We start from the raw sequence: 19,706 nt of genomic DNA, 5'->3' as shown, positions 1-19,706 counted from the left end.
AGTGGAATCAATTCATTCCAACCATAGTGAAATCAGAAAGAATCCGAAGAACAAAAATATAAAATATGTAAGGCAGACCAAGAATATGTATAACTAAAATAAACAAACTAATGGATCAGTCAATACAAGTTAAGACTGAATCATTACAGGAAGAAACCAGCCACAAGAGCAGCACCCGTCAACAGGCTCATGAACGACGCGGAGATCTGACCGGCTCCGTTGGAGGTGGGCTCGTCGTCGTCATCGGAGTCGGAGTTGCTGGAGCCGCCGGAGGTAGCGCTACCAGAGGTGTGCTCGCCGGGCGCGTTGGACTGGCCGTCCTTGAGAACGGAGAGACGAAGGCCGGTAACCTCGCTACCCTTGTGGTCGTAGATGGTCTGGGGAACATCCTTGGAAGAGACGTCGACGAGCTTGCCAGTGTTGGCGTCCTTAAGACCGTCGTCAATCATGTCCTGGACCTTGGAGGGGCGGGAGGGCAGCTTGAAGTCGTCGAGGAAGGTGCTGTTCTGGATGAGGCTGGAGGCGCACTTGGGGGCCTTGTAGGAGGTCTGGGTCTTGTTGGCAGCCTCGATGGCCTTCATGTCGAGCTTGCCGTACTGCTTCTGCAGGTTCTCGTAGTCGACGAGCAGGGAGGCGGTTCCGTTCTTGTTCAGCTTGACGAGGCCGTAGTCGTTGTCCTCCTGGGTGTACTCGTAGATCAGACCACCGGAGAAAGACTGCGACATCTCCTTGCTGTAGAGGGCCTGCACTTCGGTGAAGACACGGGGCTGGACCTCGTTGCAGCCATACTCGGAGAAGAAGACGGGCAGCGAAGCGTTGCGGAAGTCCTCGGTGAGGATATCGTAGCCACTCTTCTTGTAGCTGGACTCGCCGCACCACGAGTACGAGTTCAAGCCGAAGAAGTCAGAGTGGGAGCTAGGCTCGTCCGAGTCCTCGCACATGAAGTAGTTCAGGGTATCCAACAGGATGGGACGAATGTCGGCAGCGGAGTAGCCGACAGGGATGGTGCGCTTAGCGTTCTTCTTAATGTAGTCCTTCATATCACGTTGGACGGCCTAAACAACAACCCATCAGCATGACCGTAGACAACAGTCCAGAGAGACCGGGCTACTTACACGCATGTAAGCGGGAACGCTCTTGACACTCTGCTCGTTAATCACCTCGTTACCAGCGAAGAAGGCGAGGGTGTTGGGGTAGTTCTTGAAGGCCTCAATGATACCGAAGACCTGCTCGAAGTAGACGTCGTTGTAGCTCGACTTAGGCGAGGTCCGGTCGATGGAACCGCCGTACAACGGAGAGTTGACGTCGAGAATCATGTAGATACCGGCCGCGTTGAAGATGGAGACGCACTCATCGTGGTCGAGGCCGGGGTAGAGGTTATAAATACGGATGGTGTTGACCTAGTCGCATGAGTACAAAAGTTCGCCGAGAGCTGTATCATAGATGCATTCTTACACCCAGGTTCTGCATGAGAGCGGCATCACGCAAGCACGCCTTGGGGTCGCTCAAGGGATCTTCGGTCTTCGACATTCCTGAAGAACCACCGGGCTGGTAACTGTTGACGATCGGCGACGATCAGTACTACCGCTTTCCAGACCGGGTAACGCGATGGAATATCCGCGCCATCAAGACGAACTGCTTACTCGACACCAATAATCTGAAACCGATCTCCGGTGTCACTGTTGACGAAGTCCTTGCCCTCAACCTCGATGGGAGTGACGGCGTGGGCGGTCGTCGCAAGAGCGCAGGCGGCCGCCAAAAGGCGAGCATGAGTCTACGGCCATATCGATCAGTATGCGTGCGCTAGAATTCGATATTGTGTCTTGCGCTGTACCCACCGAAACCATTTTGAAGCGGATGAATCACGTATATGGATAAACAATAGTCGTAGTGATGGTAAGCGATTGGACGGTATCTTCCACAGGAAGAGCCAAAAACAACAAGAGATGTGGGTTGAGCCTAAAAAGAGTGACGGCGACAGGCGCAAAAAACGCAGATAAAAACCAACAGTCAAGAACGGAAGTAGCGAGTGTGAGAAGAGCAAGAAGATGAAGTCAGAATAAAGGAAGCCGGGAGGAGAAGAAAGAAAAAGAAGGAAGAAAGGAGGTGTCAGCGCCGCGACGAGAAATAAGAAGAATGAAGAAAGCGAGTTCCAAGATTGCCCCCCAATTGCCCAGAATTAATTAAACCATCCCAAGCCGACTAGAGAGCTGGGCATTTGGCAACTAGCAGCATCCACCGCACCAGTGTCTCATCTGTCTGGGCCAGGGACCCTTGGCGAAGGGTCTAACTTGCCCTCTAGCGCCGGTCCCATCGCTTACGCCGGGTCTAAGAGTCAGGGGACGCGGTTTCGGGCTTTCTGCAGCGTGGATATCGAAATTGGAAACTACTAGTTGGTAGTATTCCGTACTGAATATCACCTAGGTGGAGTCGGGTGCGTTCATGCCATAATTTTATACTCAATTCACATCGCGATCCACGTCGGCAGTGTGTCCTACCCTGCACTCACTAAATAATAATCCTGCCAATCCTACTTAATACCTAAAACCATGGAGCATCTTTAGAATACAGCCCAAAACTTGGGAAAGAAGGAGAATGAGAAAGGAAAAATCACCGGGGGTTGGGAGCCCAGAAATTGGCAAGACATCTGTCCGAGCCCCCAACAGTCAAAAAGCACAACCTCAACCGGCTAAAAAAAGAAAAGGGGGAAGAGAACAAGAAAGATGGAAAATTTTCATGGCGCCGAGAAATACCAAGATGGCCCGCCGCACCAATGGCCAAGGCACAACAAATGCAAATATACAAGGGCGAAGGGGGGAGAAACAACCAAGATGGAAGAGAGTACAGAAATAGTGGAGATGATGAGAGTGTTACATGGCGACAACCAAAGCAGAAGGTCGAAGTATGACATGAGATAGGTCCGTCTTAGAAGAAGCCCAAGACCACCACAAGAAACACGTGGATCGGCCAAGGATCTTATGCAGAGGCGCAGACGAATAATCGCTGGCGGGATCAAGGCAACTTCTTACTCGACTCCGTGGCTTTCAGCACTGCCACCCTCGCCAGTGAACGAGCCGAGCTTCAGACCGGCGTCCATGGCGACCATCTCGGCCAGGATCTCCAGCACCTCCTTGGGGACGGTCTTGTCATATATCGAGATGAGGTCCTTGGGCTGGGGGTACACCTTCAAGGCCTTGTAGAAGGCCAGGGCGGCCTCAATTTTGTCTACATCAAGATATTGGTAAGTGTATTGCCCAACGAATCGGTTTGATGATAGATGATAGACGAAATAGATGGGGCGTTGGGGGAGAGTCGCGTCATCGCGGCAGAAACATACCTTCGGCACAGAGAGACTCTCCCTTGGAGACTTGGGACATGAAGTAAGCCTCCTTCTCTTCCAGGTCGGCCGGGAAGCCCTCATCCTTGGCCTGCTGAACGGCCTGCTTGATGGTTTCCCGTTCCATCGCGCCCTGGGCCTCCGCCTCTTCCTTCACGGCTCTCGCCATTCGTCGGTTGTTCTTCTTCAACGATTTGCGGAACTCGGGGTCGGTCTGTCTCTTGTGATCGAAGTACACGGCATAGGCTACGTAGGAAGGCATCATAGATTAGCAACTGGTTCGATCTCAACGCGCGAAGCCGCCGTGGCGGTTCGTTCGGTTCTTACCCAACAGGCCGGTCAAGACCGTGCCGGCGGAGGCGATGACCAAGGTGGAGGTCTGCATTATGGAGTTGGGAGAAGTGTAAAGTGAATAAAATTAAGTCCGGATATACTAAAGTACAGAAAAAAGGGTGACGAAAGAAAGGCGAGAGAAAGCGAAGAGGATGGACGAACCAGGCGGAAGGTGAAGCTCATCACGAGTGAAGCCTCTTTTGCCGCATAATTTTGAAGCGCCGGATCATCGTTGGGCCGCCTCGGTGTTTCTGTCCCGCTCGGGCACTGAACATATCATCATCATCTCTCCTCTTCTTCCCCCCCGGACTTCTTGCTGCTTCCCTTCTTCCCCTCCGACAGGCTGCTCCCTCCATTTTTCTCCCATCATGGAATCCCGCGGCTTGACTCTCCGCAGCAAGTCGCGTCGCCCTCGCCCCCAGATCAGTGCTCCGAAACCCATCTCCGGTCCGCTGCCGCCTTCCCATAAACCAGCCGATCCCGGCCAGCCACCAACGACCGCAAGTTCCTCGCGGTCACGCGAACGGACTCCTCAGAACGATGCGACCTCTGACCTAGTCAAGCGGCGCTACTCCACCCGTTTCAATCAAACCCCGGATTTCGATGTCAATGCCCCTCCAGTACCCGGCCTCCCCAAGATCCCGCCCCAGTTTGGTGGCCTAAGCCCACCCCAGCAGCAGAGTAGAAGACCGTCGGGAGAATCTTCGGGGCCTCCGCAGGTAGACTTGAATGCGTTGCGCGATCCCAGCTTGCCTGTCGATAGATGTGAGTTTCTCCTGCCTCAATTGACCACTTCACCCACGTTCCCGTGTTTCTAACCGACGACCTTGTGTCATTCTCTAGACGTGGCCAACCTACTCAGCAATGCCACTGAGGAAGACATTGAAGAGTACCAGAAGAGTCTCCGGAAGGTGAAAAACAGAACCTCTACCGACCTGCAACAGAATGTTTATCAGAACCGTACACAATTCATCAAAATCAGTCAGGAGGCCGACAAGCTCAAAGGGGAGATGCGCACTCTCCGGACCTTGATGTCCGAACTCACCACAGCCCTAGGACAGACGTCCATCGGCAACGCTCCCAACCCAATGTCGCCGACTGTCGACGAACGCCTACCGAAACGTAACGCAAATCGAAGCTCCGTCGCTAATTTGGAGAGCATGTGGAATGTACAGCTACAGACCTTGTGGAAGACTGTCGAGGGGTCTCAGAAATTCCTTCCGGTTGTTCCCGGTCGGCACATTGTGATGGAAACGGGGCATTGGGTCGAGCTGGACTCGGCGACCTGGAAGCCGAGGCGACCCGTTCATATTGTGCTTCTCAACGATCACTTGTTGGTGGCAGCTAAGAAACGGAAACGCGTCGACCAAAGCAACCCGAATCATCGCGGGCCGATCCCGACCAAGCTTGTCGCCGAGGGGTGCTGGCCGCTGCAGGACGTCGACATGATCGATCTGGGCGCCAATCTTGGGCCTGGAGTATCGCGCGAAGAGGCCGAAGACCGTGGCATTACCAACGCCGTCAACGTTCGCGTGGGATCAAAGCCATTTACTTATCGCCATGACAAGCGGGACAGCTCTGCCAAGAGTGAGCTTCTAGCTACCTTCCGAAAGACCGTGGAGGATCTACGACGAACCCTTCGGTCGGAAACTGAAGCAGCCAGCAAATCGAACGAGTCTTACAACTACTTGGGAGCCAGACAGTCGATCTACGCCGTCAAACCGGACTCACTCGATACTATGGACTTCTCGGGCGATCCGCCAGAGGTACGCATTGATGTGGATGGAAAGCAGCAGAATTTACGTTGGGTGGAGGGTCAAGTGGACGAGCTCGATATCGACATTGCACTGCAGCGATTTGACGAAGCTGTCGCTAATATCGAGCGACTACGCAAGCTCGCACGAGGTCTCAAGGGAAATTCGGTCGCGCAGGACGTGATCAATGTTAAGGTCGACGAGCGAGCTGCCAAACTGGCCGGGGTCCTGTCTCGATCTTTGGTCGACACGCATTCTTTCATGAATGCAACCAAGACCAATGTCGGATGGTTAACCCGCCTCGGGTTCGAGGACCAAGCGCGGGAAGCCTATCTTAAGGCTCGAACGGACGTCGTTTCGAAGCGAATCCGGTATGTGGTTTTTCATCTCGGCCAGCCGCGATTAGGTACTAACTCGACTTAGATCCTGTGTCTTCGAAGGCGACCTCCCCCTCTACATATTCCAGATTTCGTTTGTTTACTTCACTCTGATCAAGAACACCATCAGCATTTACCAACAATGCTTCCCATCCGTCATGACCAGCGCCTGCATCAAATGGGCCAAATTCCACCTGGACGGGTTCAACGCCCTTCTCACTCGCCAACTCAGCAGCGTTCAGCGCGGCACCACCGTCTGGCAGAAATGCATCGACATCGTGCACGACCAGGCCAGTCTTCTTTCCGAGGTTGGCGTGGATTTCACAGATCTAGTAGCAAAGGGCCTAGACACGAACGGCGATGAGACTGAGCGGCCCCAGATGACGCGCTCGGAGTCGTTAATTGCTGGTCTGGCCGAGGCCTCCAGGGCTTAGGATAGGCGCCTATATATACCCATACTGTATGATTACAGTTGCTTTTTGTTGGTTAGGTTTAGAGTTCATAACACCGCGCTCATGTATGCATCTGGTAGAGCGATATCACGTCTTGCAATTTCCTGGGGCTTTTCATTAGGACTTAGTTTTAGGTAACCTTGAGTCTTTATCCGACTCAATTGAACTGTATAATTTACTGGTTACACTGCCTATGCATATGCATAAACATTAGCATGCAGTGAACAAGAATAAGCACTAGCCATATACGCATTATGCAGAGTGTTTGTCCGTCAACTCTACTTGCAAAGCAGTTAGCTGGCCAGTGGATTGGAAAATGGGTGATACATCAAAGATCGTACCTATTGTACAGTAATAGCGCTTTTGGTCGCTCGGTTCCGAACCAGTGATGGAGGTGCTCAACATTTATAATGTTCCGATGGATATGTGAATGCCTGAGGTTTCAACGTGCCAAGAATTGGGCGATGGTTCATCATCCCTGTTTACAACACGTGTTTCGTATCAACGACTATCTAAATCTCATATTATTGACCACTTAATAGCCAGCCTCCAAGTCATCATCCCAGGCGTTAGTTGAGCTATGGTCTGGTTAAATTAGTGGCACTATCTATAAGTGGCCGATCGGGGATAGATATATATTTTCGGCTCGGGATATGTTCCCTCATAATATTCTCATACTGCGCTATCATCACCGGGCTGTTAGAGCTTGACCAACTAACCACAGCACGTATAGCAGGGAATCTGAGTGGGATAATTACAAATGACGGTGTAAAAGGTTATAAGAGGCCTCTCCGTCAGCTATACGGAGGCTGAGTTGAATATTTTCATAAGACACCGAAATAGGGTGCAATAAGCCCGGGTAGGACGCATGACTGGCTAGTGATTCGAGAAGGAAAAGTCGTAGCTGTACACCACGCCAGTTAATGCTGTCATGTCATCACGAATTAATACGAGCTCCTCCGCTCATCCTTGCCCACTGCCATCAGTCCGTGATGCATATCGAAGGTGTAAACACGGTATGCTAGATTATCATTATAGCGGACATGAAATATGCTCTAGAGCGACAACCCTAGGATATAAACAATCAACGGATGAAGTATGTATCCGTAGTTCTTTGTACACCGTAAGGCTGTCTACACTGTGTAGTTACTCCTTAATTTGCAATGGCATCAACACAGCCTTTCCAAGTTTCCAATCCTTGGAAGGTACGCTATGCCTATCCGGGTCTAGACGCATGCTCAGCCCACCTGACCCGTCTTGGCTGTTTACTTTTCCTTTTCTCATGCTCGTTGATGCTTTTCAGCCCTGATCGAATTTTGAACCCTAAACCCCGACAACCGCCAATGGTACCATATCAATGAGGAATAAGGCCATCAACTGTGGGTGGCTCTCAGTGTTAGCGATACGATGGAGGAACAGCAGCTGAATTCGAGAGACGTGGAATAGCCAGTGTGGCTTCCCGGTTGGCCTTGTCACCTTGAGCAGTAATACCGTGACTACTCCGTAAGTCATGGCTGCTTGACAGGGCTAAATTCCTATGAGATGTGAATGCCGTCGCAAGGCAATGTTATTGGCGAACTAGCGGTGTTTAGTGTTGCGAATTTGGGCAGAAAGCAGTGGGGGCCAGAATGGCCATGGAAGCTCCGGCGAAGCTCCACTCCACTCGGCCGCTGGTGAGCCTCACCCGCACTTTATCTCGCTCAGCCTCAAATCAACAAAGATGCTACCGGTCTATGACACCATCGATGATCAGAAGCCCTCTCTAGACTCTCTGCCATCGGAACACTCAAAGAAAAGATGGAGACAGGTCCGTGCACCCAACGCATGTCAAAGCCCCGATAATGGATCAGCCCGCGAGCTGCAAACCGCCGTCGTGTTCAATGCCGGCGGATGCACTATATCACCATCTTCAAAGGCCTGCTGTGGGGGCTGAATTATCCGGCGTTCCACCTTTAACACCGCCTCTTCCCTAGGGCGTTAGCTGGAAGGGTAATATCGCGATCCTTGGGGGCCCAGGATTCTGGCGGAAAGTGATTTAAGCATCCGGTCCTTCCTCTTCACTGAGACTTCCTGCCAACATTGCCGATTTTCATATTAGCGTGGCTTGTCTATAGTTATTTATTTTCTAGAAACACAGCATGTCTTCCCAATTCCAATCATACCGTCCAGTCGAGGATGGGCAAAGCAGAGGAGGTCGACCTCAAAGCTACCACCCTCCGCCTCCACGGTTCTACGGACCTCCTACACCTACGGTACGGCGATTCCGGCACTGTCAATGGCAGATTACGACCTCAATCATCCGCTAACATGCATTGAAACCTGCAGATCTCCACTCCCCCGCAGTCCGATAAACCCACTCCGCCAGTCTCATATCGACATTCGCATTCTTTCAGCACGGCAAATGCCGGCGGCCTTGGGATCGGACAACTGCCTGTGACCATGCGCGAGCGAAGCAGCAGCCACTCGCTGTATCCCACGTCACTACTACCCGGAGGAAACAGTATTCCCTCATCGCCTCGCTCTCGGTCGCCGTCCTACAGTGCATATCCCGGTGCTCCCAGTGGCTCAGCCTCCCAGTCGCAGACACGAGAGCGGAGTGGCAGCTACTCGCCGCACCCGATGCAATTACAGCCCGGAAGTAGGCCTTCCTCGCGCCCTCACTCCCCATCCCTCTCCTACAACGGCAGCGACGAACTCCACTTCGGCGATACTCCCCCATCTTCGTCTCGACAGCCCTCTCCGACCTCTTCATCTCATGCCGCGTCTCCTCCCGCGCCTTCTCAAACCGCTGAGCAACTGGCTTCACAGCCCCAAGGCATAGAGAATGGTGTTTCAGCCTCTCGCGAGCGCTCGCCGTCTGCTTCTTTCCCCGGTGGATACGTCCCCTATTCTGCCGCCGCTCTACAAAAAGCCCCTCCACCAGCAGGCGCTCCGGCTCCGGCTCCGGCCCCCACGTACCCGCAACATTCTCCCGCACTCTCCTTCAGCAACGGATATCTCAACAGCCTTCCGCCTTCACTGAGCGTGTCTGCTCCCCGATAATTTCTTCTACGCTCCCCCACCACCCCAGTACCCTCCACCAGGCGGTAACCCTGAAGCCTCCAATGCCTCCTACTACAGCGCCCTCTCACCCAAGGTTCCGGGGCAGGCCCCTACGTTCGGCAAGCTCAAGCGCAAGAAGGCCCGGAGACAGCTGCAGACGGCGAGAAGCCACTCCTCTCTCTTCCGTCGTATATACTGCCAATTCAGAACCCAAGTCAAGAATAGCTATTCGACCGATTGAATGACCCCGGATGCGACAAACGCAAAGAAAAGAAGAACGCAAGGAGCGCTAAAAGGTCCAGGCGCAGATGATGGCGCAGCAGAACCAGATATATACGCAAAAAGCACAAGCCTCGAGCGACGCGCAGGCACGTCAGCGGATCGAGCAAAACAAGAACGACATCAACGCGAACCTGGCGGTGTTGGCGGCAGGAAATGAAGCGAATGATGATATTGATAGAGATAGTTGAAATTCGAGTTCAGTCAGTGATAGTGAAGTGATGAAGATGAAGTGGAACGGGGCTCGGGACAGATTTGATTTGCTATTTCTGAATTTGGATTGGGGATTGCATTATCATCTACAGCGGCGTTTGGGGTTGAAATGTCGTATACCTTTTCATGATAGATTAAAGATCTAATAGCATGCATCTCAGCAGACCAGTGAAAGGTTCAACGGAGAGACATTATACCATACGTTGCTATAAGGGCATTCATGATATGCCTGAAGCACAATCTGTCAGCCATTTCGCAGTATGCTTCCACGACCATCATAATCTTTCACGCGCTTCATCAGAAACGATCTCCATGAATATTCCAAGTAGATGAATTTCCTCACTACAAAGAACATTTCCCCCGTTCCGTACATCTAGGCTTGTAGTATCAGTGCACGCCTTGATGGCTGAAATACAAAGATCTGGGAAGTCGAGATGTTGGAGTCTCACACCCCCCGGTGGCCAAAAGATACATCTGAGGCAAATGACCTTTCAGCCCCTTCTGTGGGTTTTCGAATTCTCGAGACAGCTCGGGACTGGATCTTGTTTTCATTATATTCGTCTCTCGTAATTCAATTCTATTTATCAAGGCTTACACATGCTGTCTCTGCGTCTCCATCTGCTGATCGGAGGGAAAGTAGCAGGAGATGGTTGGCTAACGAACGGAACCAGTGTGATAGATCAAGTAGCTGTTAAATAACCAAATGACAAAGCACCCAAATCCAAACCACATATACACCTTCCAACGGTAAGAAGATTCAGATCACCCAAGACTTTTCAACCTGCCTGACCATCCATTAGGCATCATCTATGTAACAATCCCCTTCCTGGGGCCAATACCACTGTAATCAGACAGCGTAGTAATGAGTTTCAATCTTTTGATGCCGGGGAGTGGCTCATCGCGCCTGTCGGTAGAGATGTGAATGAAAGTTGAGAACAAGGGTGCCTTCACGGTCCAATATCTTGACAAAAACATTGCTACTTAGTAGACTCGTACATTCTCGGCCCGCAAAGTCCCCAGTAACTGTTGCTCGTACATTTTAGTCGCAGACAAGACCCTGCATGGTTGCATCCTCGGCTGCAAAATCCGCCCGTAAGCTCTACACTAGACGGTTCGGCGCGCAGTGATCGCCCCTCGGCGGTTGGCGCTAGAGAGACCATCCATGAATTGAAACGGTTATAGATCGAGAAACTATGGGAGATTGTGTATGGTTGGTTCTTGAGTGTGCCAACCAGATCGCAGTTCTCATAGGGCATAATCGTTGGTCGGATGTTTGATACAGTGCGTATACTTCACCGCCCCTATTTTACTGAGCCTCCCAACATGACTGAACGGTTGGACGGCTGTTTAAAACTTGGGGTCCATTGATGGGTATAGCATCTTCTTGTGTAGTTTCTGGTCGAGGGTTTGAATATTTAAAGGCGTGTCTTCATCCGCCTGAATACCTACTTTCTTCTGTACAGCAGAACAGCCTTCATCACCATCACAAACCAGTTCAATCTTCCACCCAAACACTCAAGCAAAACACCACCACGATGAAATACTTCAATCTGATCCTCTCCCTGGCCGGCGTGTCCATGGCCAGTATGCCACCACCCCCTCCCGTCTCTCCTCTTCAGTCCTCACGAAGCATCCAATACTAACCACCCTTCCAGTCTGCGGTAACCAGACTCTGAACAATGAGACCAAGACCTCCGACTGCACCACCATCTTCGGCGACCTCGAGATCGGCTCCGACATAACCGACTACGTCCGTCTCGAAAAGCTCGTCGCTATCACCGGGGACCTGATCGGAAAGGACCTGAACTCGGTCACGCTGGTCAGCCTGCCATCGTTGAAGTCGGTTGGAGGAAAGGTTGACCTTAGTGGAGCTTTTTATGAGTATGTGCTGCCCTTTTTTCTTTTCTTTTCTTCACTTTCCCCTTTTTCCCCCGGTTCTCGGACACCAAACAACACAACCATATAGTATTAGCGACAGGAACACGGATAGGTAGCTAACGATCCCATCAACAATACAGAGTCTCTCTGCCCAGCTTGGACAAAGTCGGGGGTGACTTCTCCATCGTTACTTCGGAGGTCATGGAGTGCTCTAACTTCGAGAAGGTGGCGGAGAGTGGCATCGGCGGCCGGTTTTCCTGCCAGGCTGTGGCTCCCTTGATCCATTAGGAGTAAGTGGGTGGCCTGCCGGGGGTGTGTCCCGCAGCGGGTACCTGGATTATGGGGACATTGGGAGGGCGGACCACGAACAAGCGCTGGGTCGGGTCCAGATGGTTCAGAGGTATCATGAAACGATAGGTGGCAGCATAGGTAGATATACTACGGGATTTGTATTTTAGTTGCTGAGTTAGAAATGTGATAGTTATAAAGTATGATGCCGGTATGTGGCGTATGCAGTACTTCCGTTAAACTGACTAGATCTCCATGGCAACGGAAAGGTGTCCACGGGGCCCCTTTGTAGGAAGATATGTCTACTGAGCTCAGGCCTTTCACATAACAAGATCCTAGAAAAACACTTCTTTCCACAGCAAGGTCACCGACGCCGGATCTCTTCATAAATATCGTCATACCCGTCAATGCGCTCCCTTGAATCCAGGAGGCTGGGAAGCAATTGGATCCAGTATGGCTACCAAGGTTCTCGAGGCTCGTCTCAGGTCTTTGTCTGTTCAAGATGAGAATGAACGATACCAGGGAGCCAATCCACACTCAGACTTCAAGGTACATTTCTTACGAGGCTATTAAACCACGTCTGTGAGCAGAATTGACAATAGAAGGTCTATAGATCGCATCTACACACCCTCGTCGATCAAACAGGATCCGAGCACCAGAGCAGCCCAAGTCCGACACCTATAAGTAGCACTTCGTGATCGTCGAGATTTCTGTTCCCAAATATTCTGAAGAACAGAATGAAAAGCCTCTCCGACGAACTCGAAAGCCGCTTGCAGTTCTATCGAGACAAACGTCAAATGAAGCCGACAAGTCAAAAGAACACGCTATCAAGGATCACAAGCTACCAGGTACACCTCCAAAGCATTTTGCTTCCCAAGTCGCTCGAGTTCACAATGGACGAATTCCTCTCCGGTCCCCACATCCCCTCTCTGTTGTTATGTCGCAGACATCAGATGGCGTGACAGAAGAAGACCAGGTTGGGGATACCAGAAACCAGTCATCAAAACGTCCAGCCTTCTGTACTTGAACTTTCCGTGTGCTTTCCCCACATGCGATACTGGGGAGGCGCCTTTGCCAAACCAAAGAGAATGAAGTACACGTCCTTCCAGCGGATCGGATCGTCCTCTCTGCAGCCCGTCAGAAAGTCATAGAATGCGCTAGCCCTGTTAGCCTCGAACGTAAAATCGTTATGATGCGGAGATAGAAAACATACATTCTCTGAGTGGTATCATCCCAGAACACCTTGGAAGGTGCCGAAACCACGCGATACTTAGCAATAGCAGCACACTCACTGAAAGAAGGTCACATTGGTTACAAAGATCACAGAGACTTTGTAGCTGTTTTAATAAAAGAGGAAATGCGTAAACCACTTACAGCCAGGCCTCTTTGAAACGAGCTCGAATATGATCACGCTGGCCAAGATCTAGCTCCCAAAACCAAGGGCCGATTTTTTGGCCAGGTAACTTTTCGAGAAGCAAGCAGGTGAAAAAGCCACCGGGCACTGGCTCTTTTAGAGCTTGTATTCTGCTTGAAACGCCTAACAACCGCGGAGCTGATCTGCACTGCGCCTGTTCCATCAGCGCGAGCGCGTCAAGCATTTCTTGTCCGTTTTCCGGTAGAGACTGAACAGCTCGGCTGGCTCTTTCTTCGTCTGACGCAATTTCACCGCCGACGTAGTTGATCCTAGATAAGGAAAAAGTCAAATGTCAGCATTTGCTAAAATCATGTAGCGTAGTTCATCAAGGGGGGACATTACTGCATAACGATACGAATGAAAGCCTCTTGGGTCTCGTCATCCACGTTCTTGGCACGGAATGTGCCATAGGCTGCCGAGCAAGCCCAAGGTCTCTCGTTGACTTCCTCGGCGATGAGCTGAGCATGGCGCTCGCGCAACCTTTCGGTGAGGATCCAGTGAGAATCGGGGTTCGCAAAATCAATAACCTCCCCAACAAAACCAACTGCAAAGAACTCCGGATCTGCGCGCATCTTCGATAGAACGGAAGAAGCAAGAGGGAGACACAGATAGTGGGGTGGGGGGAGGGAGCGAACAAGACACAGGCGCTGAGAAATAACCGAGAGAATGAGGGGGGTTTAAGAAGGTCAAGAGAGGAAAAATGGAGAGCGGATAAATCTGAGATCGGAAAGAAACTCTCAGTGTTTAACAAAAAAACGTCTGGCCAGACGGGTGAGGGTGAGAGTAAAGCGAGCGAGATAGTGTCAGACTAGGGAAAGGGGAGGAGAAGAATACTAGTGAGGGGAAGATTCACTACTGATGTCAACCTTACACCCTTTGGGAACCATGGATCCCCAGGTAACTTTAGGTTTATTATAGCTCTAGGGTACACAAGATCAATGTAGTAGACATTTGGTATAGAGAATATTTAAGCTTTTCAGTTAAGGAAGCTTCCCTTATTAAAACTGATATATAAACTAAACTATCCTTTTATGAAAGCCTAGAAATTACGGGCGTACAGTGCAGCTTGGTCCTACGGCATTCTTCGTTGCTTGAGAGACCCCGGTGCCTGGGGTCAATGATATTTGGGGACCACACAAGGCAGCGTCCAGACAGTCGATAAAGGAATGGGTTCCGTAACCGGGCTCCTGGTTTGCTCGGGGGAGCTGGGATTTGTTCTGGAGATAAAGACGCCCAGTATTCGGGGACGTCCCCAATATTGCAACCTCGGTCTTGATTTGGAATTTTTTGCAAAGGTTTTGGGTGAGGCATACCGTCTGAATGCAGAGGTCTTGGTTAAAATGTGCTAATATAACGTTTTGTAACCAAGGCAGATAGCGCACTCCATGCACCTGGGACAGATCAGATACAACTTCGTCTCGACATACAGACAAACTATGTTCTTCCGACAAGGTCTACTCTACCCATCTGAGGCCACTTGAGGCTGAGATAATGGCCTCTTATTGGGCACAACGCCAGGCTCGGGTTCAGCGTCGGGGAAACCACCGTCAGAGAGGCATTCTGGTTTCTCTTAGACTGAGAGCGGGCTTTCGAGCCGACATTACTTCGTTAGCCACAGACTGTATAGTCTTTGGGTAGTTGCAAAGAAGTCCACTTCCGAAAGAACAACGGGATCAAAGGCAGCTTAATTGCAAGGACTTGGCTCCGAGCGTGCCAAGGATGCACTCTGATTGCTGTTGTTCCTGGAACATAATCCAAGACTGTGCGCATTCAATGATGATGGTTATATTCAGGTAGCTGATATTCGTCTGAGGGTCTAAAACCTGTCTTTAGAAATACAATCTGAGCTTCAGACACAGCGCAACTGAATTCATCAGCAGAAACATCAAGGAGATATACAAGCGCAATAATCATACATGGCTACATAATACAGACTAGATAAAGACCAGTCCTAGTTTATCCTTGACCAAACATCCAAGGATATCTTGCAAACATTATTCGTACCATGGCTGGCACGTTGCTCACAGAATACATTCTTCCTCCGTTTTATATCAACAGAACCTCCTTCGCATGGATCGAATCCAGGAAAATCTTCACGCTGACCAACAACCCATCCTCATTGAACCTGCAGTGCCAAGAATAGTGCTGATTATACTCCCGCCCATGTTGCTTAACAACCGTACGAATAGTCCGTAGCTCAACAGCTGCTTCTCCCTGGTCATTGTAAATGACGCTCTCATGTCCCTCCGGAAGTATAAAGGTGGGACCGGGTGAGGCCATCAGATTCGTATTGGGCCACCACACGGCCTGGAGGAAGGACTGTGTCGAAGTCCAATGTCCCGAGAATGGATGCTGGCCGGTGATGGTCCAGCTGCAGCGCTCGATTGTCCTTGAGAAAAAGCACTCATGGCCCTCGGGGAACGCTTCGAGGTTTTGGAATAGTTTGATGATTTCTTGTTTCGAGGGGTATGGCATCGTAAAGTGGATGAAGGGAGAATGGTGAGTTGTGCTTGTGTTCGGAGTAAAGTCGTAGAATCAGCCTTTTTCAACTTTCCAGGAGGGATTTAAATCCTGTCAGGGTATAGCCTTTCCCGGTTTCTTTGAGTTTGGTCTGCGTCCATGCAAGGATGCTCTTGTTTTAGTTGCACATGGCCAAATACAGCAGGCCATGACGTCAACTCCGTACCCAAAACTAATCCTCGACATAACCTGTGTTGAGCAAGCTGAGAATGCTTTGATCGTGGTCTAGAAGAAACACTATTCTTTTCACGGACCGTTCTTAGGCTGCTCGACGAAAAACTAGCGGCTGGGCAACCATCTTGCTTTAATGGCCAATATTCCCACTCGTCTCAGCTCAGTCAGCATGTTACCAAATAGCTGAGACTATGGGCGTCAAAACCCAATAGCCCTGCTCGTTATGAGAACTACCGGACTGTCTTGGCTGGCTGCTATCGACATCAACGACGGCTTTGTTTGGCATCAATACCAGGATAAAGGCCGGTATATTCCCTGCTCGCATAACAGAAAGGACCATTCATTAGACGAGTGTACCGCTCTCCAGCTTCCGCTATCTACTCAAGGGCAAGTAAAGTAGCCTTGATCGAGTCGAGGCGTTCCATAAATTTCCTCCGGTAGGTGGTATATAGAGAGCACTTTAGTAAGTCGTTCCTAGGATGTAAGCTCAAGCGCGGTAATAGATTCCGTTTTCGGCCACAGCTCTGCCCGTATAGGCACAGATCTATCCCACCAGAGCATCATCAGGGCAGGCTGCCAGCATGTCCATATTGTCCTGAACAAGATTCCAGCACGCCACATCAGAAGAATTCAAGGTTTTATAGCCATTCTCGGACTTGCAAAGGAGAAGGTTAAACTTTGAATAGCGACCTCGGTAAGAGAAATCTCCCCATGCGAGTACCTGGAGGCCCGGAATACCATCTGCACCAAATTCCCACTGCGCAAACTCGTATATTTCCCAGGGTTTATATTCAAAATCTGTCCCGAGTTATATTCCGTTAGGACATAAATGATTCTTTTCGATAGAGCCGAAGAACACTTACCCTCACCATACTTGTAAGAATGAAGGGCCGCAGCTGCCCAGCTGGTGGGACAGGATGTGACAAATCTCTCAAGGATTGCCCCACTTGTCCTAAGATGTATTAAAGTGCATGAGGGTCTGGGCTGAATCTCTCGCCAGTTACTGAGCTAGTTCATCGTCAGAAGCTATGTTGCCACGAAGATCCAGGAGAAACGCATACCAGATCCACGGGTGGGATGTACGATCCAAAGCAGGCTTTTTGGCATTTTTGCAATGTGCGATCGAGATGAGAAGGCCATAGTATATCTCCATCCTTGCATCTAAAGCCACGCCGACCCACAACGCGGTGCATCACAAGGCGATGGACTTTATGGTGTTTTGATAAACAAAACGCAAGAGCGTTCCAAATCATCGGGTCAGGAAGCATCAAATAGAGATTATCCAAGTTGGGGAGGTGATGAACGAAGCTGCAGACTGTGTCCATGAGATATGTGTTTGCATCCATCTCAAGATTGTCGGGGTCGAGGGAAAGCTCGAGAGATTTCAACCGCATTGGCGCCCCATAGTTTAGGATTGCGCGTATCCACGTGAGAGACCCAGGACATTTACGTAACGTTAGACTCTTGAGGCGTCCGATATTGAAAGCGTGAGCCATTCCCATACCGGTATGAGAGAAGGAAACAGCCGATGGATGAAGATTTACAAGGGATGAAAATATGGCCTTCTGGTCTTGGGGGCGGATGTTGAGCACACCTTGTGAGAGGGGTGAGTGGCCCGTTCGCAAATACCACGAGACCAATGTCTCTCCGCACTTACCCATTCCAGCAGGTCAAGAGTGAGTGATTCGATTTGGTGGCCGTGAGCTTCGATACATTCTCTGACAAATTCTAGATCATTGAATCTCATCAAGCCCCTCCAATCAAGGGACCGTAGTTCTCGGAATTGAGAAAGGTTCACGGAGTACCGCCCGTGTGTGCTCGCACCGCATTCACCCTCTGTCACTAAAGTAATAGATCGGATTCTCCGTTGGTTACTGAGGAGAGAGTCGGGGCCGCCAAAGTGAGCTTCTGGAATGCATGCTCCCACCTCCCATCTGGGCACATATAAGCCGTTGTCCAAGGGAAGGTAAACGCATTGCGAACCGAAATTCTCGCAACTGATCATCTGAGATCCTTAATGAATCCAGCGCACAGGCTAAGTTGAAGAGAGGGGCCCGGGTGCAGCCCTAATAAATTATGTCACTTTCAGGTGTCTGTAGTTGGGAATCAGCGTTTTACTGACCTTGAGACCATCCTCGTAGCAGCGCCGAACACCGCCGTGGTAACTTGTACACCGTGATATGACAAAGTCGTGAATTGGAACGCTGAAGCCAATTTGCTGTATGTGCATGTAGTATTCTGGTGGTATCCTCTTCACATTGGTAACCAACTCGTCGATTGACGATTCCGGTGCGGATATGATCAGAGACCGATACAGATGTGGAATGGCTATATTGTGGAGACTCGTGCTGGCTTGACAAAGCCGCTTCAAGTCCCTGAAACTGGAGATCTCTCACTTGTTCAAGTATCAAATCCAATACTTCGACCGGAAGATCGAGCAAGATATTGATGATTGTTGATCCTTCGTAGGTTGTGGATCGTGTGGATCGCTGGGCGGGGCACATTCCTGGGCGGTGGCAGAACTGTGGAGCTGTCAGATGCCTCCCAACTGTACGGAGGAACTACACCGTACTGTAGCTACGTCCTCTTTGCCCGAACAATCTCGAAAGTAAATTCTGACAAGCTTCATTTGGTAAAATGCATTACCAATCTAGCGGAACCGCTCAAGGCATGCCATCAAACTCCGATCCTGGTATTTACAACAATGCCTTTATTGGTTCCCTTGTGGCTCAATCTCTATCTTGTTTTCCGCCGCTTGCGCAGTGCTTAAGTATCCAGGGATGGTCTCGGATTTCCTTCAGAGAAATACTCTTCTCGGAATCAACGACGAGTAGCTGGACCACTGTCAATACTTGGGTGATACTACTGTTTAGGATAATCTCACTTTTTGGATCAGATCCTTAGCTTCGGGGCTGACAAAAGAGGGCACCGTCATGTCCCCCTTCACGATTCGTCTCTGTGTCATAACAGGCGTGTCCTCGAACGGCGCGTTTCCAACCAGGAACTCATACAGCAAAGCCCCCAGAGACCATAAATCTACCATTCCGTCATACAGCTTCTCCTGTCTCTTCGGATCCACTATCTCCGGGGGAAAATGGTCGAGTGTCCCACACTGCGTGAGCCGTCGACCACTTGGCGCATGAACGCTCCAGCCAAAATCTGACATCTTAAGCTCCCCATGGAGACCAACGAGAATATTTTCGGGCTTAATATCCCGATGATTGACGTGTTTGCGATGTAGGTATCGCAAAGCCGTTGCCATTTGTGCAATGTACTGCGCTGCCTTCCACTCTGGGAATCGGCCTTGTTTCTGCAGACGCTTGTATAATACCCCCTTTCCAGCGTACTCGAGACACAGGATTATTCGTTTCCGATCATGAAAATGCCCGTATAGCTGGAGGATATTGGGATGGCGCAAGTTGCTCTGGATCTCGATTTCACGCGCTACCTGTTTTCCCTTTGCCATCTACTGCTAGGACTCTGATATCATATGTTCTGCTATATTGCAAGTAGTCCACTCTACACACAATCAGATGGCATCAACAACCGTACACACACTCATTCATTGAAATGAAAGAGAAATATATATATGTCCTACGAAAGAGTTGATTCGCTTGTACTGGGCATAAATTCCCTCTCCGCTTT

At 50.4% G+C, this 19,706-nt stretch overlaps 8 protein-coding genes across 10 annotated transcripts; 3 read left to right on the top strand and 5 right to left on the bottom strand.

Annotated features, from left to right (window-relative positions):
• Window positions 1-143: 143 nt before the first annotated feature.
• gel2 (1,3-beta-glucanosyltransferase gel2) lies at window positions 144-1,847 on the bottom strand (the record flags this gene model as incomplete). Its single annotated transcript, XM_046086545.1, has 5 exons — window positions 144-1,055; window positions 1,116-1,400; window positions 1,456-1,555; window positions 1,644-1,774; window positions 1,839-1,847. 5 exons carry the CDS (start codon window positions 1,845-1,847, stop codon window positions 144-146), a joined length of 1,437 nt encoding a protein of 478 aa, XP_045942510.1.
• Window positions 1,848-3,025: 1,178 nt separating this feature from the next.
• Window positions 3,026-3,722, bottom strand: TOM20 (TOM complex receptor protein TOM20; the record flags this gene model as incomplete). Its single annotated transcript, XM_046086544.1, has 3 exons — window positions 3,026-3,225; window positions 3,338-3,583; window positions 3,665-3,722. 3 exons carry the CDS (start codon window positions 3,720-3,722, stop codon window positions 3,026-3,028), a joined length of 504 nt encoding a protein of 167 aa, XP_045942509.1.
• A 252-nt stretch (window positions 3,723-3,974) lies between these two features.
• Window positions 3,975-6,441, top strand: EXO84. Of its 3 annotated transcripts, XM_046086541.1 has the most exons (3): window positions 3,975-4,435; window positions 4,514-5,795; window positions 5,848-6,441. In XM_046086541.1, the coding sequence occupies exons 1-3, from the start codon at window positions 4,039-4,041 to the stop codon at window positions 6,233-6,235; spliced, it is 2,067 nt and encodes a 688-aa protein (XP_045942506.1). In that variant the 5' UTR covers window positions 3,975-4,038; the 3' UTR covers window positions 6,236-6,441. The 3 variants fall into 3 exon arrangements, with proteins under 3 accessions (XP_045942506.1, XP_045942508.1, XP_045942507.1); XM_046086543.1 differs by having other exon boundaries at window positions 4,514-6,441; XM_046086542.1 differs by having other exon boundaries at window positions 3,975-5,795.
• Window positions 6,442-8,692: 2,251 nt separating this feature from the next.
• LDX57_004864 (uncharacterized protein) lies at window positions 8,693-9,295 on the top strand (the record flags this gene model as incomplete). The annotated part of the gene is made up of 1 exon (XM_046086540.1): window positions 8,693-9,295. One exon carries the CDS (start codon window positions 8,693-8,695, stop codon window positions 9,293-9,295), a length of 603 nt encoding a protein of 200 aa, XP_045942505.1.
• A 2,027-nt stretch (window positions 9,296-11,322) lies between these two features.
• LDX57_004863 (uncharacterized protein) lies at window positions 11,323-11,953 on the top strand (the record flags this gene model as incomplete). Its single annotated transcript, XM_046086539.1, has 3 exons — window positions 11,323-11,371; window positions 11,443-11,668; window positions 11,806-11,953. The coding sequence occupies 3 exons, from the start codon at window positions 11,323-11,325 to the stop codon at window positions 11,951-11,953; spliced, it is 423 nt and encodes a 140-aa protein (XP_045942504.1).
• Window positions 11,954-12,205: 252 nt separating this feature from the next.
• On the bottom strand, window positions 12,206-13,939 carry LDX57_004862 (uncharacterized protein; the record flags this gene model as incomplete). Its single annotated transcript, XM_046086538.1, has 4 exons — window positions 12,206-13,110; window positions 13,167-13,244; window positions 13,328-13,636; window positions 13,710-13,939. The coding sequence occupies 4 exons, from the start codon at window positions 13,937-13,939 to the stop codon at window positions 12,954-12,956; spliced, it is 774 nt and encodes a 257-aa protein (XP_045942503.1). The 3' UTR covers window positions 12,206-12,953.
• Window positions 13,940-15,413: 1,474 nt separating this feature from the next.
• On the bottom strand, window positions 15,414-15,842 carry LDX57_004861 (uncharacterized protein; the record flags this gene model as incomplete). Its single annotated transcript, XM_046086537.1, has 1 exon — window positions 15,414-15,842. The coding sequence occupies one exon, from the start codon at window positions 15,840-15,842 to the stop codon at window positions 15,414-15,416; it is 429 nt and encodes a 142-aa protein (XP_045942502.1).
• Window positions 15,843-18,578: 2,736 nt separating this feature from the next.
• On the bottom strand, window positions 18,579-19,529 carry IPL1_2 (aurora family serine/threonine-protein kinase). The gene has a single exon (XM_046086536.1). The coding sequence runs from the start codon at window positions 19,525-19,527 to the stop codon at window positions 18,931-18,933; it is 597 nt and encodes a 198-aa protein (XP_045942501.1). The 5' UTR covers window positions 19,528-19,529; the 3' UTR covers window positions 18,579-18,930.
• Between the last annotated feature and the right edge of the window lie 177 nt (window positions 19,530-19,706).

Source organism: Aspergillus melleus (assembly GCF_016097325.1).
Source record: "Aspergillus melleus strain CBS 546.65 chromosome Unknown contig2, whole genome shotgun sequence".
NCBI lineage: Eukaryota > Fungi > Ascomycota > Eurotiomycetes > Eurotiales > Aspergillaceae > Aspergillus > Aspergillus melleus.
The sequence above is the reverse complement of the archived record's forward strand: the minus strand, read 5'-3'. Positions and strand labels throughout refer to the sequence as shown.

Bases quoted from the DNA above. Each gene is read 5' to 3' on its own strand.
- EXO84 (XM_046086541.1), top strand. From the start codon at position 4,039: ATGGAATCCCGCGGCTTGACTCTCCGCAGCAAGTCGCGTCGCCCTCGC. The intron at 4,436-4,513 runs GTGAGTTTCTCC...GTCATTCTCTAG, and splicing joins CAGCTTGCCTGTCGATAGAT to ACGTGGCCAACCTACTCAGC. The intron at 5,796-5,847 runs GTATGTGGTTTT...AACTCGACTTAG, and splicing joins GTCGTTTCGAAGCGAATCCG to ATCCTGTGTCTTCGAAGGCG.
- IPL1_2 (XM_046086536.1), bottom strand. From the start codon at position 19,527: ATGGCAAAGGGAAAACAGGTAGCGCGTGAAATCGAGATCCAGAGCAAC.